This window comes from Tribolium madens, unplaced genomic scaffold (genome assembly GCF_015345945.1).
Source record: "Tribolium madens isolate multiple individuals breed KSU strain unplaced genomic scaffold, Tmad_KSU_1.1 Scaffold_96;HRSCAF=242;Tcas5.2_LG5, whole genome shotgun sequence".
Taxonomy (NCBI): Eukaryota; Metazoa; Arthropoda; class Insecta; order Coleoptera; family Tenebrionidae; genus Tribolium; species Tribolium madens.
The window spans coordinates 1,794,745-1,821,987 of record NW_025401068.1 but is presented as its reverse complement, the minus strand read 5'-3'; the positions used below and the strand labels follow the sequence as shown (position 1 = coordinate 1,821,987).

General features: G+C 31.9%; 3 protein-coding genes across 8 annotated transcripts; 2 read left to right on the top strand and 1 right to left on the bottom strand.

Moving 5' to 3' along the window:
- Positions 1–106: 106 nt before the first annotated feature.
- Positions 107–1,608, top strand: LOC123012488 (glyoxylate/hydroxypyruvate reductase A-like). Of its 2 annotated transcripts, none has more exons than XM_044410443.1 (5): positions 107–455; positions 504–869; positions 927–1,142; positions 1,207–1,286; positions 1,346–1,608. In XM_044410443.1, exons 1-5 carry the CDS (start codon positions 356–358, stop codon positions 1,475–1,477), a joined length of 894 nt encoding a protein of 297 aa, XP_044266378.1. In that variant the 5' UTR covers positions 107–355; the 3' UTR covers positions 1,478–1,608. The 2 variants fall into 2 exon arrangements, with proteins under 2 accessions (XP_044266378.1, XP_044266379.1); XM_044410444.1 differs by having other exon boundaries at positions 1,207–1,296; positions 1,346–1,548.
- Positions 1,478–13,418, bottom strand: LOC123012456 (folliculin-interacting protein 2). The gene is made up of 11 exons (XM_044410389.1): positions 13,029–13,418; positions 9,373–9,565; positions 9,189–9,317; positions 8,966–9,131; positions 6,904–7,065; positions 6,654–6,849; positions 6,074–6,559; positions 2,783–4,273; positions 2,507–2,731; positions 1,828–1,966; positions 1,478–1,780 (listed from the first exon to the last, which is right to left on the bottom strand). Exons 1-11 carry the CDS (start codon positions 13,094–13,096, stop codon positions 1,574–1,576), a joined length of 3,462 nt encoding a protein of 1,153 aa, XP_044266324.1. The 5' UTR covers positions 13,097–13,418; the 3' UTR covers positions 1,478–1,573.
- Positions 13,019–27,243, top strand: LOC123012459 (homeobox protein 4-like). Of its 5 annotated transcripts, none has more exons than XM_044410396.1 (9): positions 13,019–13,527; positions 18,919–19,118; positions 19,166–19,300; positions 19,352–19,537; positions 19,589–19,833; positions 19,891–19,935; positions 21,753–22,379; positions 22,430–23,125; positions 26,437–27,243. In XM_044410396.1, coding segments are annotated over exons 1-9 (2,280 nt in total). In that variant the 5' UTR covers positions 13,019–13,525; the 3' UTR covers positions 26,581–27,243. The 5 variants fall into 5 exon arrangements, with proteins under 5 accessions (XP_044266331.1, XP_044266328.1, XP_044266330.1 ...); XM_044410393.1 differs by lacking the exon at positions 13,019–13,527 and adding an exon at positions 17,931–18,812 and having other exon boundaries at positions 19,355–19,537; XM_044410395.1 differs by lacking the exon at positions 13,019–13,527 and adding an exon at positions 17,932–18,746.

The following is a 27,243-nucleotide window of genomic DNA, read 5'->3' as shown; positions in this document are numbered from 1 at the left end:
GATGTCAACATACAGGTTCACAGTTTTTGGATCAGTGTAATACACACATCTTTTTATTTAGTTTCAGATTTCTAAAATTTTTATTGTTTGCAACCAGAAATACTAGCCTGAATTTACAGTTGCACACCAATCTATTTTAAATGGCGCTAAATTCGAATTAGAATAAATTTTTAGATTCTACTTTGTGTTACACAAATTAGCGGGTTATGATTTTTAATTCATGTCGGGATAGACTTTTTGCTTATTTACCTTTTAATTCAAAATTGATCTTGGTGAAACATTATTTAAGGTTATGTAATGAAACCCAGATAAATGTAAACAATTCTCACGTGTTGTTCCTTGGAGGTGCAGCGAAATGGCTTCAGTTGTATCAGTACTTAGTAAAACCCCAAATTTACTAAAAGAATTGACAAGAGTCCTACCCAGTGTGACTTTTCACGAAGTTCAAGATCCAGGTAAATTCGCTGAATAACACACAAATCCCTTTAAATGAACCATTTTAGAACATGATACCCAATTCAAACAGTCTGCAGTACTAGTCTGTGATTTCGATTTAGTAGGAAAATACTTGTATGACCTTCCCAACACCAAATGGATGCAAGGGACATGGGCAGGAGTTGACAAAATTATGCCCTTATTTCAAAACAAACCTTTGCCCTACCAAATAACAAGGTTTACTGGAGACCATTTTGGTAGAATCATGGGTGAATACGTTGTTGCCAATATCGTAAACCACGAACGGGATTTGTGTGAATTGAGGGATTATCAGCGGAAAAAGCAGTGGCACAAAGAGGGGAAAATTTGCGATTATCGTGTAATTTCGGATTTGACAATAGGGGTATTAGGTTTAGGCAACATTGGCAGCAGAAGTAATAACTAATGATCTTATGATCCCACAAAAAAATTTAATCTGTAATTGATTCCAGTTGGGAAAATATTGAATATGCTGGGGGCTAGAATTCTCGCATTAGGTAGACGACCAGCTCTACCAGCAGGGGACGATTACTCTCATGTTTCAAGATATCACACCAAAGAAACACTACCGTCTCTTTTAAAAGAGTGTGATTATATTATCAGTGTATTACCTTCAACGAGGGAAACTAATGGCTTGTTGGATAACGATATCTTAAAAAATTGTTCAGGTGACAGATTTAATAATTTGATTTGGTATTATTATACCAAATACGTTATTACGTATTTTTTAAGATAAGAAAAGTGTGTTAATAAATATAGGCCGAAGCAATACACTCTCTGAAAATTCACTGATAAAAGCAATTCAAAACAAGGTTCAAAGAGGTTCATTTATGATCAAACCAATCAAAAAAACGTAAATTTTACATTTCAGATAACAATCACACCACATGTATCAGGAATGAGTCGAGCTAAGGACATCGCAGAGCAATTTTCTAACAACTACAACTTGTACATAAATCAACAACCACTGCCGGCAGTTGTAGATATAACAAGAGGATACTAGACTTTAGTGAACAGTAACTTTATTCCATATAAATTAAAAAATGACACTATATACAAAATAAATACAAAATAAAGAATAGATTATGTATACTGACAATTACTGAAAACTGAGGCCGTATTTTTGTGTCACTTGTGGCGAATGCGTCGAAGCTACAGCCAGTAATAGAGGTACGTCATTAACTTCCAATTGGAGAGCGGATGTCAACTGTTCCATATTACAGAACTCTGTAGCCAACAGTAGTTCAGCGAGAGCTTTAGATCTTATGCAGAGTTCTTGAAGGGTCTGTTCAATGTGCATGAGGCACTGGAAACGATAATTAACAAGATTCAAAATAAATAAAAGACACTTACGTAATGTGGGGGGACTTTAAGTTTCCACATTTGGAGCAACGATTCCAACATGTTTGACACCAATTGAGACATGCCAATCCTGATCCCTGATGACCCCTTGTCAATGAGGAAAGTATGACTCGACATGAGCTGCACTTCCCTGCAAAAATAAATAAAATAAAAATTCAAGTTGGTATAGTAAAATCGTTTTCCTAAGACTTACTAAAATTTTTATTACTTTTACGTCAAATGCAGTATTGTTAAGAGTAAATCAGAGGGTAAACAAATCATAAATTAGTGGAACCCACCCGGACCCTGAAACAGGTCAGTTTTTAACAGGGCCGGATTAGTTACTTTCTTTTTGTCTAAAATACTTGAAACGTTTTAATAGTTTTTGATGTAGTTATTATTAAAGTCAAGTATTTTAAGAAATTTAAAAAAGCCAGGTGCTTATTAACAAGCTATTATTAAATAAAACTGATTTTTTTTAATAATAGCTTGGTAAAATTCTACCACTACTTTAGTTTTAAATACGGCTCTGTTTTATTCTCGTGGGTGCAGCAACACTTGCAAAGGGACGTGCCATTTATGGAGGGTTACAAATTCAAGCCATTGTTTGGTTAATCTCTTATAATGTGTCATAAAATTTTTAGTGGGTCTTAGGAAAACGATTTTACTATAACGAATGATTCAAATATACCAAGTGTCAGTGTTCGCAATAACGGCAACAGCTTCTTCAACCGGCTGATCTATAAGGGAATGTTGGCTCGCCAAGGCCAAATCACTCTTCAGTTTCGACTCCCATTTTTGCTTTGGTACCACTGGTCCTTGCAACACCATATCCGGCATATAACTATCACTAGCTGCCCTCATCAACGACGATGTATATCTGATAGGACTAATCATAGGTTTGTAAAATTTGGACCTGGAACACAACACTTTAGATCAAATATCACAAACCGAATCAAAACCTTACTTTGGCATTGGCAAATTGGTAACTTTCATCTTATAAACTGAGCAACTATTCGAAATTTTACGTTTAGTCTTCATCTCATCACAATTAGTAGTTGTATTTGGCACATGTTGATTAGATGAGTCCACATTTGATTCTTTTGTCTGCTTCGTGGAAGAGGGGACGAACAAATCACTCGTAAACTCCAATTCGGAGGCGTTGGAAGGCGTTTGCAGACCTTCGCCCTCGTCGTAGTCTTCGTCCAATTCGGGGTACTTTGAAATAATAGTATCACTCAGTTGAGACAAATCATCAAGTTTCAAACTTTTATCACCGAATTGTAAATTTGAAATTTCCACATTTTTACTCTTCATGTAATTTGACAAGATTTGGGGGTACTGCTGTAGAGTGAATTTGACACCAGAATAGCGGTACTTCGACTGGCTTTTCGATTCGTCCAGTTTCCGGTCTTCAGGGGGTTCACTTTGCGCCCGAGGGTATTTTTTCGATTTCTGTGATTCCCCGATTTCTTTCTCCACACGAGTTGACCACGAAGTGCTGGGTTTAATCAATGATTTGTCTGTGTTTTCGGCAAAATCGGAGTCGTCAAAAGTGTCGTCCTTCATGTGGCGAATTTGTTTGGAAAGGTCTAAAAATGTGGGTCGTTTTTTTACAGGTTCCTTCTTTATCCCTACTAGTTGTTCATTGTCACCCAAAACGAACACTACATCTCCAATATTTTCCGAAATTGATGGTTTGGTATCCGAATCATCGCTTCGCATTTGTTTTTCCATACTGACAATCGATGCAAAACTCTTTTGGTTATCCATTTGGCAGAGAACTGTGCTTTTTGGTACTCTACATAAGGTATTGACTTTTTTCACAATGTCGTCGTTGCTTGGAGGACATAAAATTGAGTCATTGGAAGACTCTTCAATTTTCACAGCCTGTAGAGAAGGATACAAAGACTCGGAGGAATCCTCTTCTGCTAATTTAGACAAATTCCCTAAGCACGTATGCGTCTTAATAAACCCCGGAGAAGCCTTAAACCCCTTGAACGACATTTCCAACTCGTTATTTTTACCCGAATTATTATTATTATGACACTTTTCGAAAAATTCTTTGTTAGAGTTCATAATTTCCTTGAGATGATCCTCATATTTTTTATAATTCTCTTTTGGAATGCATGAATATTCTCGACAGATTTTTTCAACAATTTTGTTTTCTTCTTGAACATCGGCACGAATTGGAACTCTCCTATCTACGTCACAACAGCGAATGAAATACGTCATAGAAACTAACAATTTCGAAATAAGATCTTTTTTATTCGTTCCAGTGATTATGGTTTGAGCTGTCTTTGTCGGATGGCCTACAGCCCCGAACAGATCGCTTAATTCGCCCCATAAGGGGTTGAACGGGTGTCTAGATTGCGAAGTATCGCTGGTCGAAGGCAAACACGTGTTGACCCAACCCAAGTGATATGTCAGCACTGCAGTCAGAAGAGTGCTCATGAAGCTGAAAACGGAGAAAAATTAAAGCAATGATAAATTGGGAATTTATAAAAAGTACTTTTTTTCACTACTAGCGGTAAAAAATACTATTATTTAGTTTGTCGAGAGGTTGTGAAGTTGTTTTTCTCTCCTAGTAGTCAATAATAATTTTCATTATGGACCAAGGGCTATAATGCATTAGAGGTGGGTAAATGCCAATGTTGGAAGGTTGATACAAATATTTCTAAAATATTATTATTGAAAACTATTACCTTCACAAGTGCTAACGGAAGTATTTCGAGAATTAATTAATTAATTGAAATTAATGCAAAATAGAACAAAAAGAGTTAAATTTCCTTATTAAAAACATCAGAATAACCCCAACTCTCCTAGTTCTGTCTATGTCGAAACTGTCAAAACAACAAATGGGTTTATTTCTGGTTAAAATAAAATAATTGCAGAAGCACAAAAATGATATAACCTCATAACACATTACGTCTGAGCCAACATTAGTCCAGTCACTAGAGTGTTTCACCCTACAAAAGGTGGGGTCGTAGTAATTTTTTAATATATTGTTAAGGTCTAGGATTTGGCAAAAAATCCAAGTTTTCGACCTCGAATCGCCATCTTGGATGAAAGGTACAAAAAATAGGTTTTTCAAAATTAACTACGCAGCGGTTGATTCTACGGCAAAAGTGTTCAGATAAAAGTTAAAGAAGACAAAATTCAAAATTTGTTGTATCAACATTTTTTTTGTAAGTCCAATGTGTAACGAGTTACAGCGGCGGAAATATGAACATTTTTCCCAAAAAATAGTAAAACTCCCCGTTTTCGACGGTGAATTCTGTAAGAACAAATTACACTTGTTCTTAATGTTTTTTCCGCACCACAAAAAGATTGTACAGCGATATTTATTTTAAATTACACTGATTTTTCTTGTTACATTTGTCGAACCACCATCTTAACTACATCGTGGTATAAACAATTAATTGATATTCCATTTTTTTTATAGCCATTGTACACCTATAATTTTTTTGCTAAAAAAATTGATAGTTTCGCCAGATAATAAGCGTTTCCAGACTTTTGGACCACTCTGTATATTTGGTCAAATTGTTCCGAAGTTATTACAAAAAAAAAACAAATTTTCATACCCACGCTCCGAGGGCTGTAAAATTCTTATCAGTAGAGATAGGACACGAGATATTATTTAAATTAGCATCGTTTTATAGGTCATTTTTGAGGTTCAAACATTGCTTCATATTTATGAATAACCCTATATGTAACAAGAAAAAATAGTGTAATTTGAAATAGATATCGCTGTATAAAAACATTAAAAACAAGTGTTAATTTAGAAAATGTGAGAAATTTTGTCTTATTTAACTTTTATCTGAACACTTTTGTTGTAGAATCAACCGCAGCGGAGTTTTATTTTGGAAAAACCGTTTTTTTGTACCTTTCATCCAAGATGGCAGCTCGAGCGGTCCTACCCCAAGGTCGAAAGCTTGGATTTTTTGTCAAGGCTTAGACCTTAACAACATATTATAAAATTATTACTACCCCACCTTTTGTAGGGCAAAGGCTGTTTTTGGCCCCTACTGACTGGACTACATGTCCATTAAGTAGAGTTATATTTTTCACCGTTGTATTTCTGGGTAATACATATGCGAGTAGTGAAAAAATATTATATAAAACACGGTAGAGAAGATTTTTATAGCCTCGCATGTATTATTTCCCTTGATGCTGCTCATCTCGGGAAATAAACAGCTCGGCTATAAAAAAATCTCTTCTCTACCTTGTGATATAATATACTATTTTCTCTACTTACAAATTAGTGTCCTTAATGTCGATATCTTCCAACAGCTCGCAAAAATCCTGCACGAACCTTTCAGCTGTAATAATCCTATTTTCACCAAACAAATTCTTCTTAATATTGAACGGGTCTGTCTTTAAAAATTTCGTAAAATTAAACAAATGAAAATCCCCACTATTTTCCGCCTCCTTAAGTCCACTACCACACGAACTCAGCGAACTGGTAGAACAACTCAAATCACCCCCAACTAAACTCTTATCACTAAATGCACTAATACTGTTGTAATTATCACAGCCATTTGACAGCGACAGCCACAAATTCATGGAAAGGTAAGAACCAGAGAGCAGATTGACTAGGTATTGGGCCGAGATATTCGCCAACTCCACCATCAATGAAGCGAAATTCTGCGACTTGATGTAGGCAACTTCGACGACTTGACGGGCCCGCCACAACATTGACTCAACAAGAGAGATGTGTTCCATCAGGAATTGACCCAGTTCCCTATTTTTGACAAAAATAACTAGTCAAAAAAATATCTATACAAACTAAAATTTGTTATGCTCTACTATTGTTTACTTTAAGTGATTAAACTAACTCTTCCTGTCCTGATGTGAGATGCAGAATGAGTGCCAGACCCAATTTGCTACTACGGTGGTGTCTCATGTGATCCCCCCCGTCCTGCACGGATCCGGAATTGGCGAGAGACTGCCCGGAGTTTTCCAGAGATGTGCTCGTGCGACGCAACCAACGTTTGTACAAGCTGCTACAAGACAACGATTTGGTGGAAGTACCTGCAATTTTGATGGATTTTGTGTAATGGGGCTTAAATAATGCAGGTTTGTTACCATTGTCACCATAAATGGATCCCCAGGACGATGGAGGCCCCGCTGTGAGGTTATTAAACGAATTATAACTATATCCGGAATCTCCGATTAAACTTGGGATTGACATGGATACACTGTTGGAGAGGGGGACATCCAATGGGACACTCTGAGGTCGTCTGCAAACTGAATTTTATCCAATGAGAAAATTTCCATCTTTTTGGAAACAATCTATAGCTGTTTATGTCCATAAAGTCTAATTATGTACGAATTACACACAAAGCTTTATCTTCGATTGTGGAATTAAGTTTCCTTTGCATACAAAATCAAAAGATGCGTTAAAATTTATGGAATCGACTGGAACAAAAAAATTTTGTTTATTAATTTTAAACAAATAATTACTAATGAGTATTAAAATAAATGTAAGAAGGAAAGTAAACCAAAATATGTAAAAATACATTTTTTTAAAAAATTATTAGACACTGATCTTTTGCTAATGTCTAAAAATAGAATTCAGTGCTAGAAACACACTGCAAGTAAGAACAATGTTGTAGGTAAATATGACCGACTTGCTATAAAATTTTAATGAAAAAGGGTGTCTATACAGAAAAAGAATAAGGTGTTATTGGTAATAAATTTTGTCCAATTTATTGAAATGAGCTCGAAGTTGATGTATGTCATAACTTCCTCTTTAGCTTTAGTTTCAAAATTGTTACTTTTTCAATTCGTTTCTCGAAAACGGTGCAATTAGACACATTAATTTAATTGGGTTCTTTTTCATTTATATTTATTTTGTATTCTTGTCAATTTCTGGCTAAAAATTAGAATTTGTTTAGGAAACCTACATTATTAAATGCGTCTAAATTTCAACAGTGGTCTTTTACGTCTTTAACCACCCAATTTACCCGTTTTTGTGTTGTTGTCTCTAAATTTTCTTAGGCTATTTTTTGAGAACGTTTAATGACATTGTTTTCAAATTAAATTATCATGAATGAATTTGCTAGTGGTGCTAAAGTTAAGACTGTTTGATATTTTCGCTTAAAAAACAGACTTTAGTAAATTTGTTAGTGGACTTTCTTTTATCACTTTGTGTTTAATTTACAGGGTGTTCCGTTTCTATTATCACAAGTAAGAGGTTGAGGAAGTCTAAATGCATCTTTAATTTAAAGGCCGATTCACACAAAAAGTGTCATTAATGTCATTCAAATTTAAATTACATCCATAATGACAAAAATCTATATGTTTGCCACCCTATGTTAATTACGTTAATTTTAAATACTTTTTGCTACCTCAAAAACTGGAGCATACACCACGGAATTGGGGTTCCGTTTTTATTGTTACAAATTTAAACAGGTGATAGAATATTAAATTTTAAGACAAAAGTTTACTATGAACATGTATCAAAAAATGTTATGTAAACGAGCTACACCCCCTGAAAGAGGTGCATTTTTTAATGGAGTTTTTCCACTATTGCAGAATAGATAGAATTACAAAAGTTGGTACAGCTGATAACCTTTAATCACCTGAACAAATTCAAAGATCAGTTGTAGAAATTTTTTAACACGGGTGTCTTAAACGGTAAGACAAATTTAATTTTTAATTTACATCCTATTTATGGTCTGTAACACATATTGTAAACTGATTTCACTCAAAAACGGTATCGAAAAAACGCAAGAGACCTATTTTTGTAAAAAACTATGGGAAACGAGCGTGTTATTTCACAAAAGTGGCAAGAACCAAGAGCCATAATTGTTAGGGTACTTTTTACTCTAAACCCCCCCAGTTTAGGGCGCTCCTGAGTAAAAATTTCGAGATTTTATCTTTGAATTCGTTTGGGTGTATAAAGGTTATCAGTTGTACCAAATTCTGTAATTTTATCTACAATGGTTTCTAAAATATTGACAAAAATCTATTAAAAGATGCACCCCGTTGAGGGGGTGTAGCTCCCTCACGTAGCATTTTTCGATACATGTTTATAGGAAACTTTTATCTTAAAATTGAATATTCTATCACTTGTTTAAATTTGTAACAATAAAAAACGGAACACCCTGTATTATAAGTTATCACTCAGAAATGAATTGCTTACCTAAAACGGTATCTGAGGCTGTACTGTGTACTGATAAGTGTTCACTCATGGAATTCGTACTACTGGCACCCGAATCGTCTAATTTGGAATGTTCGAGGCTATGAGCATCACTGCGACTAGAAATGGAAACTCGACCATGGTTTGTAAAACGAGGACTAGAAAAAACCTAAAACCGACGAATTACATAAAATAATTTAACTTATTTTTTCAGAAAAAAAAATACCTGTGTGAACATTAGTCTGTTTGGCGACTCTAAGTTGTGCATTTTGAACGAAGTACCCCTAAAACTCATCGCTACCGAACCGAAAACCATTTCGGCAACTTGACTAAAGTCGGGTTCTGGTTTTGTATACTGTTAAAAATTTGTTGTTATTAATAAATTTTCCTGGAAGATAAATTTTACTTACCACATAGCCATAACCGTCAGATATTTCCGAATATTTTTCCTTTTCCGATTTGATGACTTCGCCTGATTTTGTGGGATCGATGGGGACTTTTTTGACGGAATTGGAGTCGAATAAAAGTTTACGGCCGCGGAAATCACATTCTCTGAATAACACAACTCGTACTTGGTCCTTACTAAATGCAAAAAATTTCTCACTAAAACAAAAAAATTTGATTAAAAAAATCCTCTAACACACTTTACATTTTAATTGTGGTTTATATAGGGTGTTTCACATAACTTTACGAGGCTTACGCCTAATGTACGCACCCAAATATACAAAAATCATAGAACACTGGATACAAAAAACACACATTTAATTATTTAATTTTTGGAAACCCATGACAGTAGTTGTCAAACTAATCGCTGTTTCATTAATAGTCATAAACTGCAGTTTTTTAGAAACAATTATCATTTGTTCTATCAAGAGACGGCATGAATATGATTCTAGTTTACCTATCTTAATCACTAACTAACTAAAAACGTTGTAATTTTTTAAAGGGTGAACAAATTAGAGAAAATTATTCAATTTTTCAAAATTTGTAATCGAGTTCGTATCGGAATATGTATTATTGATTGCATCTTACAGGCGCAGGCCTCGTAAAATTACGTGAAACACCCTGTATTAGAATTACCACTCACGTGTTCAAATAAGTTCAACAAATTTATAAAGGCTTAAAAAACAAGATAAGACAAAAACGTGACTTGTAATCAACAAAAATGTTTTCATTTTTGATATATTATTTGATTATTTCATTATTTGTAATATTATTCATTTTTCAACGAAAATTAAGACTAAATCTAAGGGGAACAAGTTAAACAACAAAAATTAACCTTTCTAAAACTAACATTTTTTAATAACAAGACAATGCTTTTTCTGAAATATAAGTATTTATTTTTTTTTAATCTAAAATACAGGTGCGCCAGAACTCGCGCCATATAAAATGCCATATAAAGTAAGATACCGGAACATGGAAAAAAAATGCTAAAAAAAAATTATCTATAAAAATTTCGAAGTTATGAGAGTTTAAACTTTGCACTTTGACTCTATTTATTTCTGTTGGAAAAATAATTTTCCAAATTTTTCTGCTATAAGCTATATAATATAAGAGCAAACAAGGAAGCTCTATTCTAAATTGTAACTCTGTTCAATGTTATTTGTCGCTTTTATTGGCAAAAAATGTTGGTAGCTTTACTAAATAATTGTAAAAAAACATATACAATATCATCAGTATCATATAGACAAAAAAAAATATCAAATGTCAAAAAATAAAAGTCAAAATTTTTTGACAGATAGAATTTTTTAAACATTTTTTCCATGTTCCTGGTATCTTATCTTACTTAAATTTTTTATCTGGGGCGCGAGTTCTGGCACAGCCCGTATGTAAGAAAGAATTGAGAAAACTCAGCTTTTCCTTAAACTCAATAAACAATAGAATTGATCCCTAAATAATGAAAAAAATTATTATAACATCACAAAGTTATCTTTATTTTTTGTAGCTGCAAAAATACAGCTAACAGAATTTTTTAAAAACATATTTTTTACTTGTATGTAAAGTCGAGGTCAAACTAGCCATTTAATTTATTGCAAAGTTGGCAGCGCCTAGCCCGCCACCTCTAGTGTGTGGGTTGTGTCTATGTTGGCAGCAGAAATAACTAAATTGTGTCAACAATTGTGACAGGCGCAATAGATTTTCTTATATACAGGGCTGTTTACAGTCTTGGAGTTGAAAATTGACCTAGTAATAGAAGAGTACAGAAATATTGTAACCGAGAAAAAAACTCACACAATTGTTATTATCAAGAATGGTATGTAACTCCAAAATATTGGTACACGGTTTGAGGGTCACTGGAATTATTTCCTTGTTAACATAAAATTGTATTGTTGCAACAGATAAAAAATCGTATCCATGACAATGAAAGAGAAAAGTCACTTCATAGATTTATCATCATTTGATTTGCATTTGCTTTAGATTTTATCAAAATTCGAAGATCTTCTGTTTAATCTCTTTCAGCGAATGGTTTCCAATAGATTTGATTCGTTTTTCTTAATTTTTCTTCATATTTATGAACATGTATGGCAAAATATTAAAATAATAAATTGGTTGTCATGATTATGATTTACAGTGAAACACAAGGTAATGATACTAATGGCCATTGTTACAGCCAAAGCAGCAGTTCTCAAACAAATAGTGTAAAATGAATAATTTCCTTTAACAACGTGAATTTTTGTTTTATATAGCGTATTAGTTTTCTTCTACCCTGAATATCATCTCATTTAAATTTCAACCTTAAGACTGTAGACACCCTGTATATTACTTTAACTTAATTTTTACAAATTTACACAGGGAAGTACGCTATTTTTAGGACACCTGTATCTACATACATACAGTGAAACCTGAATAATCCGAAATAATAAAGCATTAGACCGAGTTTTATAAAAATAAATAATCGCATTTAATACTGAATTAAACCCATAACATCAATTCTAGCAACAATTGGAGGGTTCAGGAGCCAATCAGTGTAAGTCGAATCATGTTAAAAGTCTAAAGCATTATTGGTCTTATCACAAAAAAAAACTGTTGATAAAAAGTTAATGGTTTGCGATAGTGATTTTTTTATTATAAATTAAGTTAAATAAAAAATAAACTAAATCATGTAATAGTTATAATTTTACACTTCTTTTTCAAAAATTCATTTAGTAATTTCAGTTTTTTTATTCAGTTGCATTTTAATAAAACATTAATTGAAACGCACACCTGTGCGTTATCGAAATTCATAAAAATGACTCCAATAAACAGCATTAAACCAATAGATAAAAAAGTTAATTACACAAACAAGTAATTTTACTCCAAAAATCAATACTTTTCCGGTCAATCTAAAGCCAGTTGGCACGCATAAAGTGTAGTTTACAGTGTAATAAAATTCAATGTTTTTATTACTGTTTACTGTAAAAATACCGAGTAGTCTAGTAGTGTAACAAACAGATTTTTGGCATTCTTTAGTAGCAAATATTCATTAATAATTTATCGAAACAATACGAGCAACGAGTAAAAAATTTCCAATTGATATTTTTGTGTTATGTATTAGTTTATTTTTAGTTCACTTTTGCATTATTCATTATTGACTTAACACAAAAATTATTATAATTTGTCAACAGTCAATAGAAAAAATCAACGCAGATCTATTTTGGCATTGTTATTGGGTTATTAATAGGTGTGCAAAAGTAAACTTTACAATGTAATTACGGCCGTCCTTTCCTATCATAAAAGCATGTGACTATTGCTTAACAAACATGTGATGTGGGTCGGTACAAAGAAAAAATAAACAGGACAACGTCACGCAAGAAGGCGGGAACGCGACTAAATATACACAATTCAGAATTTATAAGAAACTATTCGTCATTAATTACTTTAATTAAGATAAATTGAGTCCGATTGGAGATTTATTTCCCCAATAAATACTCAAAAATGGGTCACATTGGCAACACCGGCGAATCATCAAAAAATGATAAAAGAACCCACTACCCATGTTTATGATTGCTCCTAAGGTCGGAGATAGGGAAGTGGTATGAAAGTTTTATAATTTCGTGAAAAAAAACCCGTGTGATTGAGTCCTTACCTGACATTCTCTTGGTGTTTATTGTGTGTGCCCCTCCGGTTCGAGAATAGTTTATTGAATAGGGCCATATCAGCGAGCCCTCACTGATCAAAATCATTTACGAGCAGCACGAATTTCGCCTTGCTTGATGCCAGAAAAAGTCCACTCACACAGTAAATATCACGTGCATTCAAGTCATATGATTTGGTCACCGTCGGGTCACGGAGTTCACTTCTATGCGCAGGGATTTTCGCGTTAGCACATGACGTGTGTGCAGCACGATTTGCGACTGGAAAATTATTGAATTGACGAGCGAACGAACAGAAACTGCTTAAAAAACATCATATTTTCTGTGTGGTAATAGATAACCTTTGAGTTTGATAAAAATGATGGAAACTGGAATGGAGGGAAGCGCTGTTGCCACGCCGCGCCGTCATTTGGAGTAATTGCGGTAGTTGGCGGGGCTTCAGACCACTAGGAAGTGACATCGACATGGACGAAGGATAGAGGTTTTGTAGATGTAATTTGAAGGTCAGAAAACTGGAGGGATTGGAAAAAAAACTAATTTATTTAAATCATAAGTTTGTTAGAACTTCAAAACTATTAAAAGTGATGTCAACTTGTCAGTATTTTAAGAAAAATGTGTAAAGTGGCAACCCTGTCAACCCTTAAGGGGATTCTACCCAAAAGCTAACGGTAAATTAGTGGGGAAAACAGTAAACGAGATATTATTTCGTACAGCCGTGCGATGAATGATTGACAGGATTGTAAAAGATCCCTAAAATTGAAATTGTTGGGTCGGTTTGCAGGTAAAAGGAATAATCTGAGGGAAATCTGGTGCTTGGGTTTTTTACACATTTATGAATTTGATTTTGTTTTTATTTTATATTTATTTCAGCCCTAATTAAATTCGAATTTAAAATTAAAGTCGTAGTTTAAAATTCGAGCGACCATTAGGGTGCGAAAATTTTAAGAAACTATAAAATTCGGGTTGTTTTTCATTTTAATATTAAATTAGAAATTTTATTACATTCAGAAATTATTATGCAGCAATTTGTCAAAATAATATTAAAATTGACAATATGCCAAGAGAAGTGTACTCCATAAAACACATCGTCAATCAAATCGTAATTTATAACTAGAGCTTATTCCATATCAGGTGGCGAACTGACAGTGACAGAAAAGACATTTGGAGTGCGCCCACTTGGTTAAGATAAAACAATACATACAATAAAAATTTTTGCAGACAAGGATTGTTAAGAATATCATTTTTGAAAATTCTTTTCATGCGATAACAATTTAATAATTTGTTCATCATTCTTCATCTTATGTACGAGTACCTACTTATTATAATTTTGTAAGGAAAAACGGTGGTTTTGAAATATTATTTCATACGACACCTATAAACAATATTTTTTTTAATAGTAAACATATGTTTAGTGTCAAAATTCAGTCATTTTTGACAACGTCAGTTCGCCACGAGATTTGGAACAAGCTTTACATGAACATTTATTTTGACATTTTGTTAATTTTGACAATTTTCTTTAAAACAATTTTTAGATTTCTGCTTCAATATTAATGTTGAAATTTTTTTTGAAAACAACACGAATTTTATAGTTTATTAAAAATATCGGTCTATTAAATTTTCGCTCTCTAACAAAACAAAATATTTTTTTCAAGAATTTATTATTGTCAGACATAATTAGTTTTCAAGTAATCATCAGATTTACTGCAATTTATTGACATCTTGACAATAAGCAGGAAATTAATTTACAAGTTTTTGTACAACTGATTTCGTAAAAAATTGTTTTTTTATTTACAATTTTTAACTCAAAAACAAATTACTATTGAAAATTGCATGTTATAAAAATAAAGATTTTTATCTGACAAAATCGACATGAGCAAAGAAAATGTACTTATACTACATTTTTGATAATTATTTTTAATTTTATTTATTACTTTAGGAAGGTACATACCTACTATGTAAAAATTGTGTTAAAACCTCAAGAATAAAGTAAATATCGGGATTATTTAGCAATTGTGGCATTTATTGTCAGTTGCGGTAAGCGGTTATTTATGATGGGTCCCAACTGCAGATACAGTGGAAAGAGAGAACTTATAAGAGATAAAAGTTTTAAAAATTATTAATCCGATTCGCTGGCGTATAACACATATCTTTTATTTAAAACAAAAAATAATAAAAAATTTCAGTTAGTTTCCCAGATATTTTAAATCGAGTTTACATTGTAATTCCCATAAGAAGAATACGGGTGGAATCCCCTTAAGAGGCGGCCGGAGCAAAATCTCTTATGGGAGTTCCTATGTAAATGTCTACCTCTGTATTTCAAAAACTACTAAAGATATTTTTATGAATTTGGTATCATGTGAAAGAGAATATTTTTTTTTCTACATTTTGACTGTTTTAGAATTGCGATAGGGTATTTACAAATTGTAATAAAGGTAGAGAAAGTTTGAATAAAAGTGCGCACAATAAAAAAATACATTTGAAGACGTATTTCTGAACTTTTAAAACAGTCAAAATGTAGATTGTTGTATATTAAGGTGACAATTTCAAGTCCGGTAAAAAAATATTTCTAAATAACACCTCTACAGAAGTAGGACGATTTGGAATCGAAAATCGGGAGAGCACAAGATTCTTTACAACCCCCACATAAAATGTAACCGCAAACAATTAGACCCAAATTTACAACCACACCCGCCGACAAGCTGATGACACAGATGTCATGAATTTGTACAAGAAGATTTTAGAGATTTTTAAAATTGCTTTACAGTTTAATTTTTACCTTTCGCGTAAATGAAAATTATAATTTCATTACAATTGGGTCGTTATACATTTTTTTATTGCATATTCTGAATCTTTATTAAAAAATAATTGACCCATGTTTTTGTTTTTTTTGAATTCTTAATTTTAGTACAAAAAAAATATATCAAAAACTCGTAAAATTAAATAAATTCAAAACGCGCGCGTTGAAGAGGAAACTAAGTGCTGAAAAGGGGGAAAATATTATTGTTGAACGCTGCGGATTATTTACGTATTACAATAATGCCAGCAATACTTGTTTTTATATAAGATCAATAAATTATTTTGATTTGTTGTCATTTTTTCTCATAAAAATTATAAAAACCGAAAGTGAGGTTAGTTGCCTAAGGCCCGTTTTACATTTTTATGTCAGTCGAATGACAAATCGTCCAAAATTCCGTGTCCGCCATTGTATTTGAAGGCCAATAATGGACACCCATAATAAAATGTCATAACTTTTTTTCATTTATTTTTAAGGACATTAAAAGTTACGCTAAATTGTTCTTTTAATAGTTAAATGTTATGTGCATTTTTCATGTTGATTTGAATTTGGTTCGATTTCGCTAATCTGTTGCGCTAAAAATATTCACATCTAATTGACACTAATCGAAGTAGATTGTCTAATATTTTAGGAATAACTTTCTTTCCTCGTTCCAAAGTTGGTTTTGTATCTATTTTAAGTAGCTTTTTACATTTAAGTAGTTATTTACATTTTTAAAACTTTTCTTACAAAAAATATGAACATAACGGGCTAGTGTTCAGAATATTTTCGATTCACTAATTAAAATTATAAGATTTAAAGTATCTTTACTGAAAATAATCTAAATGTTATGAATTAAATTTTGTTACATAGCTAATAATTTAATGCAGAAATTGCTTGTTTTCACATCTATGTTAAATATTAAAACATGTGATTTATTTAATTTGCACATGTTTTTCAAAATAAAAACAATGACAACGAAATCAGTGTTAAGTTTGTTTGTGCTCATGTAGAGCCACGAATTTGTAAAAATTTAATGGTAAATGATGGTAATAATGCTATAACGTATAGAGCATTTTTTGCTATTTTCTTTTATTAGTATTTTGACGCTAATAGACAAATTAAAATTTGATTTATACAATAAGAACAATTTATTTTTAGCTTGGAATTGATAGAGTATTTCGGGCAAGCTAAGTTTTAGTGAACTTATTATACTAGATTAACCTGTGGTCATTTATTAACGAATAATATACATAACAAAGTTGTCTAAGCAAAAATTTCATTTTTGGGTAACTGATTCTGTAAGAGAATATTTTTAGTTTACATTGATGTAATAAAAAGGTTTTTAAATGTTTTTTTATTTGCTTTCAATCAAATGTTTTACTTTTTGATATGAGCAAAATAAAAAGTAACCATTTATTTACTAGTTAGTCATTTTGCGAGGTTATAACGGGAGTTTTTTTTTTAATTTAGCGTCAAAGCTGTCCATGAAAGTTATTAGATTGTGAACGAACCATCATATTGATTTTACACCTCGCCGGGCGCCACAGTGGGCCAAATCACTGATCTAGCGGGACCATTTTTTTATGATCTAGTTTTTTTTATAGAAAAGTGTACGCTACACAAAAAGTTTCTCATGGATTTTTGTGTAAAATAATTCCTCAATCAAAATGAGTCTTTTCCGGACTCAATAAAATAGTACGCAAAACGGTTATTTTAGGTACTCAGTCCCCAAAAGCAGTTTTTGCGGACTAAAAAATAAAATTAGTTACTATAGTTACGGATTTTTTTTAATTAGTACAGTTGGAGACAAAATACTTTGGACGTCACTTTTCTGACACTGTAATGTAACTCAAGCTTTAACGTTAAAATGAATGACAATTTCAAATTAATGACAGCTATTAAATTTTCCTATCAAAAATGTACATACAACTCGTCAACTATCATTGCTTTACAATTTAATGTCACTCAAGTGACATTGACGACCAAACTATTTTGTCTCCAACTGTAATAAGAGGTGTGAATTCGTGTTTTGGGAGCTTTAACAAAAAAATATTGTATGCACCACGTATGCAAAAGGTTTTAGGTGACTCCTCTCATTAAAGACTCGGCTCCTACGTCGCCTCGTCATTAATTATGATTCCTCCCCTAAAACCCTATTTTGCCTACTTGATACATAAATAGCTTTTTTGTATACGCTCCCGAAAACAGCTGTAGCCCTCAAGGCTCCAAATTAATGATTATCAGCATAAAATTGCGATTTCGTTTTTGTCCCTCTGGATCGGTTTTTTTTTGGCCCACTGTGGGGGGTATTAAAAATTGTGCTCCGTTCACAACACCTCATAGTCACCGCGTGGTCACCACCAATTGAGACGCTAAATTGAAAAAAAATAACTGTTATAAGAAAATGATAAACACGTCAAATAATTTAGTTTATTCATTTGCAGTTTTAAGAGTAAAAATTGGAATTTCATTTATTTTATACTCGAGGTCTATAGTTATAGCCAATTTAATTGCAGATTTATACCAGTTTTCATTTTTATGGCAGAATTTTTATTTTTATTTAAGTATATTTGGTTGCATAACGATACACATTAGATTTTTTTTTTGTTATTTAACAATATTTTTTTTAAAGTTAACAATTACTTGTTTACTAACGTTATATTTTTATTAAATTTTATTAAATTCGGTTTTATGGGGTACTAAATAATTTTCTCCATTTAAAAAAAAAGGATATTTTTACACTGTTGCTATATTCCGCGCTTGCGTTCTTTTTCAGATAAACCTCGTTCGTTCGTTGATTCTCGGCAACAATCGAAACGAATTTGTTAACCTGCAAACATCCACAAAGCTCGTGTTTGCTCTCTTTGTGCATTTTTAAGTATTTTTCTTGAAAATATTGCACTTAGTATTTTATATTAGCAGTAAAGTCGGTGATGTAAGTTAGTATTTTACGAGTATTATTCGAATTGCATATTTTACAACCTCACAAAATGTCCGATATGTAAGTTTTATTGTTGAGATTTTACTTTCATTTAAAACACAATAAAAATAGCAGTAGTTTTAACAGTGAGACCAGTTTCAGTTATTTATGTAACGATTATGTTTAGGGGTGATGATGATCTATTAGGTGGTGATTCCGACTGTGAACCTTATGACTTCTCTGAAGAAAAAGAAGAGCTTCTTCTGCAAGGGGATGACGACTACTCAAAAGCAGAAAATTCGTACAAGAAAGGGTCGATTTCTGATACAGACGATCAAGAAGATGTTCTTAGTTTAGACATTGAAGAAGATTTTCAAGATGTTGAAGGTAAGGCATCATTTAATGAAATTTATTTAATACTGCTGTTGTTTTAGAGAAACTTTTACATGAGGAGAATGAGGAATCGAAAATAAAGAAAAATGAGAAATTTTCATCAGAAAGGAAACAACAAAACACCCAAAATATACCCGTTGTTAAAAAACATCCACACCCCCAGAAATCAAATAATGGTAACTATAAATTAGTATGTTTATAGCTAATATGTTTTTTTTTAACTTCAGTAGCGCTTCCTAAAGAGAGAAATGCACCAAAAGTTATAACAAGAAATGAAAACAGGAGGAGAAATGTGGGACGCGGTAATTTCCATTCACGACCAAACTTTGTCAAGAACAACTTCCAAAGACGCAGAAACGGAACTGTTTTAATCAATCCAAGATATGAAGGCACAGTGCGTGCCAATGAAAATAGTAAACTTGCATATCTTTTGTTAAATTTATATTCATTTTTGTTAATTCCAGCCCGACTTGCCTGGGATAACACTCATTATTCCCAAAGCAACGCGTCTAATTTTGTTCAACCATGGGTGTCTGGAAACGGTTTGAATTACGAAGCTAATCCCCAAAATCAACTTTTAAATAATTTAGTCGCATTGTTACCTCAAACTTCAAGCAATGTTTTTCAATCTTCAGCGAACAGTTACCAACCGACGTTGTCGTTTGAACCTCCGCCGGGCATTCAAACTTCATCATATAATCAAGTTCAGGTGAGTTTAGTTTAGGTAAAGCGCTGGAAAATTCTACGATTTTTGTTTTGAATGCAGCCCTATTGCCAATGGAATTCGCCAAATGTTTTGAATGATAATCAGGTCAGTTTGTATGTTTAGATATTGTGAAATCACTGTCAATTTTCATCTCATTGCTAAAAAATCACAGAAGATGCATGAAATTATAATTGTCACAAAAATTATTATCATTCTTAATTAATCGTTGTGATTTAGTGGTGTTTGTGATGGGGCAAAATGTCACCATATTTTTTTTAATTACCAGTGCTGAACAATAATTTAACAACAGACAACAGCTAATATCTGTTTCTAATTGCTCCCAAATAAACTACAAACTATCAAAATTTTATGTTGATAAATTACTCATTTCAACCAACACATTTTTTTCTACAGGTAATCACAAACAACATTTTGAAGCAGATATTAGGTATACAGGGTGATTCAAATGTCTCGGATCATCTCTTGGGTGATGATAAAGGACATCCAACTGAGTCAAAAGTTTTCATGACAAACAAATTTGGGCCTTTTTTCAAAGGTTAGATTTTGGGATAAGTTTTTGGCCGTTCAGATTATGTTTTCTTGAATTTAATTAAATGACAAATTATTGTGGAGTACGAAACATTTAACAAACTCGAAAATTCAACAATAAATTAAATCTGCATCCATTTTTATGCTTAACTGAAAGTCTTTTATCACCATTTAAGAATTGGTCCGTCACTTTTGAGTCACCCATGGAAGAGTTTAATACAGAGGTTGTTTCAGAACTCGCGCCCCAAAGAAAAATAACATGTAAGGTAAGATACCAGGAACATGGAAAAACTGTAAAAAACAATTCTATCTAAAAATTTTAAAATTATGGGAGTTTATATTTTGCAATTTGACTATTTATTTTTGTTGAAAAAATAGTTTTCCAAGTTTTTTTGCTACAAGCTATTAGAATAGAAAACTAGGAAGCTGTATCTTAAATTGTAAATTCATATTTTCCCATATACATATAAAGTAGAAATTAACTCAAATATATTATAAATATATGATTTAATAATAATTTCTACTTTATGTGGATATAGGAAAATATGAATTTACTGTTTAACCGATTAACCATTTAACTGGTTAATCAGTTAACCGTTTAACTAATTTGGATTAACTAGTTAGCTGATGTTCTTGGTATTTTATCTTACTTAGAATTTTTCTCTGGGGCGCGAATTCTAAAACACCTACACCTGTACATATGTCATTCGAATGCATTATTATGTGCATTTGATAATTGATTTTGTTGTGATGAAGTTGTAAAAAAATTTAGTTGCAGTAAAAATAATTTGTTTACTATATTCAATTTTTACAATTCTTTAATTACAAGTATTTAACTAGATTGAGTGTTTTTGTATTATTCTTACTGGAAGTGAGTTTTTCACAATTCTTTTGATGGTAATTTCTTTATTTACTACTTGATTTTTAAGAGTGGAATTTTTTTCATTGTAGAAAAGTTTCCTACATATCCTTCCTGGTTTAACTTATAATATTTGGCATTTTAACAGGAAAGGCTTTTCTACAATTTTTTTTCTACAATTTTATTTGATTTTAGTTTGTTTATTTTTACCTTTTTTTATTAGATATTTATGTGAACAATTTTGTTTTAACTTCGGCATTATAACGTCTTTGTCAATGATTTTGCAGTTGACTTGAAGACTTGTTTATATTATATGCCGAGGGCTATCTGCTATGAAAGCCAACAATAAAAAATTGTTTACCAATGAATAAAAATAAAATGTTACAGTATTTTTCAATAAATAGAAATTAGTTGTTTTTTTTTAATTCAACTAAATTCTATTTATATTTGCTCGGATGTTTTTCGAACATCTCAATTGTTTATTTAATTATGTCAATTTTATACAATTCGTTAGGTCTCTCGTGGACTATATCCAGCGACGCAATCTAGCACATCGTCTCTTCAGCCATGTTTATCAAGAGGAACACAAAGTTTCAACGATTCGTACACAAACTACTACAACAGTAAATCAAATCAAAGTTATTCTTCTCAAAATGTTAGACCAAACTATGAAAATAGGAGAAAACCTTACAACAATACTTTGTCAAGCCAGACTACCAACTTTCAAAACAAAAATTCAAATTACATTAGTAACAGTTTTTATAATAGAAACTCTAATCTTAGTAACGTTCCAAACCGACCATCCCACAGCAGTTCTAATATAGTTCAAATTGAAAGTAGAAATCAACTTAGCGAAAATCGACCAACTACTTACAGGAACGATTTTAAACAAGGCCAAAATCAGAACTTTGTATCAAATATGCAACAGTTTCAGATTAGAACTGAAAATGAACCTATTATTTCTGCGGTTAAAAGATATAATCAACATTTTGACGAACAGAAAAATAGGCGAGCAAATGACAATTCTGGCACAAGAAGCGAACAACCAGAAAAGAAAACAAAACTAGATGAAGTTAGTCAAAAATCAATCGATTCAACTAAAGAGTCGAAGGGAAAAAGCGTACCACCAAACGAAAATACAGTAAGTAAAAAAATGTTAATTTGGATTGAACTAAACTCGATTTTTAAAAGGATTTCGAAGATGAAGAAACAAGATTGTATCGAATGAAAATAGAAGAGCAGAAGCGCGAAAGAGAACGAATATTGCAGATGAAAGAAGAGAGAAGAAGACAAATGATGCTGCAACGAAAACAGGAAGAAGACAAAAAACTACCACCACCACCACAACATACCGAAAAGCCGAAACAAGAAAATTTCTCCAAGCCTGTTAGCTTTCAAAAACCGAATTTTGAACGTGTTGCTGACATAGTCACCGTTCAAAATCAATATGCGCAAAAGTCTATAACCAAACCAAATCAGGTGCAAAATTCAGTCCAATATTCTAATGTTAAATCAGATATTTCTGATGGATTTCCTAATCTGACGTTTAAAATTACGAATAAGATTCAAGAAAACGCCCCAGTTCAAAATATGCCGAAAAGTGAAGTGTCCTCTAGTGGATTCATGTCAAATCGGGTTGTCGTTGTCAAAGGGAAAACCGGTAGTGTTTTACCAGTTTCATCAACTAGTGCTCCTAAACCAGTCAGCAATGAGGGTAGCCAATCTTCCAATGTAGGGCAAGGGCTTTCTTCTTTCTTCAATAACCGTAAAGTGTTGAAGAAAGATAGTACGTTACTTGATACAAGACTGGTTGTTGTTAATAATTTGTCGGCAAATTTTAATCAAAACAAATTGATGGCTTTGACTCGAGGCATTGGGGAAATACAGGTAAGATAATTTGATTTTTTTAAATGATTCTTCGAGTCTTTTTTCGGTTTAGTGATTTGTAAAGTGGTTGAAATTTCGATTTTCATCAATGGATTTTTTCCACTGGTAGTAATTCAGGTTTCTTGTATTTTTTTTTCGTCGTGGATTTCCTTCTATTAAACAGTCTTTAATTTTTAAACGACAATTTTTCTCAAATTTACAAATAACTTCACGAAGATACTAACGACGGCTCGTCTTAAAAAATTCCAATTATCTCACGTCTTCTATTTTTTTTCTGGGAGATAATGTGTCTCTGTTAGAAAGGATTTCAGTCAACTACATTTCAATGGCCATATTGGCAATAAGTACACACCTGGGTGGGGACTAATTTCGCTGGGACGCGGACCAGTGGCGTAACAAAATAATTTTATTCAATTAAAATATTCAATATTCCCAATACTACAATCCCCAATTATCTGTTGTTATAATTGAAGTAGAAAAATTGATATTTACACATACAAATGCGGACACGGAATTTTGGACATTAAATTTATATCAGTTCATAAAACGTTAATGTAACGCTTTATTGCCATTATGATTGACGTTTGAAAATCTTAAGGTTTTAGTTGAAATTTATTTTTGGTGTCGATTTTCCGAAACAATAATGCCAACAGTACGTGTGTTTAATAAATTATTTTGATTTGTTGTCATTTTTTCTCTAGGATAAAAATTACAAAAACCGAAGGTGAGGTTAGTTGCACGTAAGACCCGTTTTATATCAATCAAATGACAAATCGTCCAAAATTCCGTGTCCGCAATTGTATGTTTTACTGTATCATTTACGAGAAAACTGCATATAAATTATAAATCCCACTATCAAAAATTACAGTTCAGGTAAATACAGCAGTTTTCCAATGGTGTTCTTTATTTTAATCCCTTCTCAAATATTGCGATGATATAACATGAATTTACCAAAAACTCCCATCTTTTTTCAAGTGGAATTGTCCTAGACCCGTTTTGGTCATCTACGCATACATGCCCAAATGTGTACTTATTGCGTTTATCTCATTCTAATATGTGACAAATATTTGATTTCTCTTTAAAAAAAAAATCAGTGTAACAACTCCACTATTTCATACAGAAATAACATTAGTGACAGAATGGCGATTGAAATGGTGTATTAACCTCGGGATTTTTATTGTCACAATGGCAATATCGCAACTGTGTTTTTTGAGGTGAAGTAGGTCACAAACATTTGATTTCTGTTTAAAAGAAGACTCTCTGTTAAAGTGAACCTTACTAACAAATTTAGAGCTAAAAAGCTCTACTTTTTTATACTGTTTTTTTTTTATTTTGGTTAAAAAGCTTCATACTAGAATTTTCTCAACATGGATCGATTTCAGAACGATACAGATGAGTTTCATTTTTTTTTACGTAAAAAAGTATTTAGGACAATGTCGTTCATCGAAAACGAGTTTTCCAGTGGGTTCTTAATGGTTCTTTTGTTGAAATAATTCGTCTCTTTTTCCTAGTTGTTCATCATGATCCGACTTCTTGTTTTACTTACTTGTCCGAAATAACTTTTAATTACACGTACTTCAAACTGTTAAGATACGTGTCATAGATTTTCTATCTTGATAGAATGTGATACAAATAATATGAATTCAGTGAAATTTAAAATTAAATTTTAATTGGTACATAGACCTTTTCAAAAAAAGGGAAAAAAGTTTAATGGTGTATTTTTATATCTATTTATTAGAAAAAAAAATATAAGTATTCCTGAAATTTAGAAAATTCATATTCATTATCAAAATGGCTATCAGGGTAAAAATTTAAAAATAAAAAAGCACATGATGCCACGTGTTTTTTAAAATTTGGAGTCGAAGCTGTCCATGAAAGTTTGATTGTGAACGAACCATCGTATTGCAAGTTATTAATCTGACATTTGACACTCCTCCGTGCGTATTAAAAATTGTGGTTCGTTCACAACACAATCATAGTCACCGTCAACTATGACACCAAATTTAAATGAACACCTGTTATTAGCGATGTTAAAATAATATTTCTATCAAATTTGTAATAGTACATTACAAATGCTGTGATAAATATGGCATTACCCCTAGTGGTCATGTAGATATACATTCGAGAAGTGCCAGTCTCGAGGTCGGATATAGAACAAGGGGTAATGCCATTACCATCGAGGTTTGTATGCATTTTATTCACAATCACATTATTTTTAGTCAAAAATTTGAATAAAATAAAATTTTAACAAAGTTAAGGTCCAAACGTGGTAGACCATCAAAATTGCGTTTGATTTTTGACATTTCAAAAATGTCAAAATAAATATTGAAATAATGTGTGAATCTGATATTAAAATTGTTGAAATGGAGTAGTGAAGAAAGAAGAAAAACCGCTACAGAAGCAATTAATTACTAATTTAGCAAAAAGGTTAAAAAATTCCCTGCACTTTTGGCAAACCTGCATATTACCGCCCAAGAGATGAAATAATATTACTGCTCATGAGATGTAATGATGTGTTTCCCAACTTTTAAAAGGTAATGAGCAAATTACATTAGTGATTGTGAATAAAAATATTTTCTCGAGGAAGCATTGACACCACTTGACATTACTTTCACTTTCTCTTGTTTATTGAAAAGCTTAATTAAATATGTATATCACAACAAATTATCTGATGGTCAGTTTTAATTATCTTCAATTATATCTGTTTGTACAGAGTAACAGAAAAAAAACGTTAAAAGATTCGATAATTCGATTTTATAAATAAAAAAAATTGCATGGGCTGCTTATCGAAATTAAGGTCACTGTAGGGTTTTAAAAAAAGTTTTTGTAAAAAAAAATCGTAAGTACAAAAATAACATTAAACACATTTTCTAAAGAAAATTAACTCTCAAAACCGAATTTATTAAAAAAGCATAAAACTTCTTTGAAAGCAGAATTATTCGTATTAAAGAGGATGAACATTTTTCGTGACAGTCTACATAGTTTGTTAATTAGTAAAAAAAATTATTATAAATATTTTAAAGTCGTTTTTTAGCCTTGTGGCAGTAGTGCAAATAGTAAAAGTGGGTAAAACGTGCGAGGACAATTTTTATCTTTTATTGTAATTGTCTATTACAAACCTAACAAGTAGAATAAAATTGACCACTCAAATGTTTCAGTTTGCTGTGATATTGTTCAACTTTTTGTTAAGGGCATATGACTTTAAATTTCACTGAAATGACGATTCTGTGATATTTCGAAGACTGATACTTGTAATTAGTTTTTTAGATTGTTATCCAGTAGTTGATATTTACTTAGTATTAAATTTTCAGAAACTGCGAGTGGATACGCAAGAGCGACAAGCAACAATTCTATTTAAATCTGTTGCATCCGCTCATGCATTTTTTAAGAAATATCAACGACGAATACTTGATGATTTGTCTGTGATTGAAGTTAAATTAGAACCGATGATTTAAAAGGTTTAGACTAGTTGTTTTTTTTGTTTTGTAATTTAGTGTATGGATTTTTGATTTTGTTTTGATTAGTTTTTTTTTATTTTGTAATTTCATATTCTAATATTGTAAATATAAATAAGGCAAACAAGCATGTGAATTATAAAAATCTGATTACCAATACTTTAATAGATATAATCGTCTAGGGAATTTATTCTATAAATGTCTTTGTGGAGAAAAGTGTGTAGCATGATTTTAGAAATGGTTTTGCCATTTGGACACCTTCACTTTTACTAAAAAAATTTGATTGATTCATAAAAATATGTTAAAAAATGAAGAAGGAAGAAATCTTCTCTCCAGGATCTGAGAGATTTTTTCACGTGTTTTCGGCACTCACGCTATAATTATATCATGTTCACGACCATTTCCATTTGACGTCATAATTATTTATGATTTATTTTTAATGAATATTCTTCGAATCCTTCCGTTTTGCGTGTGGCAAATAGAGTTGACTTTTTGTCTGATTTTTATTTTGTTTTTCTCATAATTAATAATTAGGTTTTGTATAGTTCTTGTGTTCAATGGTCAGACGACCATTTGAATAAGTGAATTTTGTCTTTTTGTACAAGTTTTGTCAAGAAATGTGTAACTAATTTCGTCTGTTACAATAAAGTGTTTTTCAGTGTT

What these genes read in the sequence shown, in the direction of transcription:
- LOC123012456 (XM_044410389.1), bottom strand. Translation starts at nt 13,096, where the DNA reads ATGGCCCTATTCAATAAACTATTCTCGAACCGGAGGGGCACACACAAT. An exon ending in ATCCATTTATGGTGACAATG is followed by an intron (nt 6,850 to 6,903) that starts GTAACAAACCTG and finishes TCAAAATTGCAG; the next exon opens with GTACTTCCACCAAATCGTTG. An exon ending in CTCACATCAGGACAGGAAGA is followed by an intron (nt 6,560 to 6,653) that starts GTTAGTTTAATC and finishes TGTCAAAAATAG; the next exon opens with GGAACTGGGTCAATTCCTGA.
- LOC123012459 (XM_044410392.1), top strand. An exon ending in AGTGCGTGCCAATGAAAATA is followed by an intron (nt 19,538 to 19,588) that starts GTAAACTTGCAT and finishes TGTTAATTCCAG; the next exon opens with CCCGACTTGCCTGGGATAAC. An exon ending in ATGTTTTGAATGATAATCAG is followed by an intron (nt 19,936 to 21,752) that starts GTCAGTTTGTAT and finishes ACAATTCGTTAG; the next exon opens with GTCTCTCGTGGACTATATCC.
- LOC123012488 (XM_044410443.1), top strand. Translation starts at nt 356, where the DNA reads ATGGCTTCAGTTGTATCAGTACTTAGTAAAACCCCAAATTTACTAAAA. An exon ending in AGGCAACATTGGCAGCAGAA is followed by an intron (nt 870 to 926) that starts GTAATAACTAAT and finishes AATTGATTCCAG; the next exon opens with TTGGGAAAATATTGAATATG. An exon ending in TATCTTAAAAAATTGTTCAG is followed by an intron (nt 1,143 to 1,206) that starts GTGACAGATTTA and finishes GTATTTTTTAAG; the next exon opens with ATAAGAAAAGTGTGTTAATA.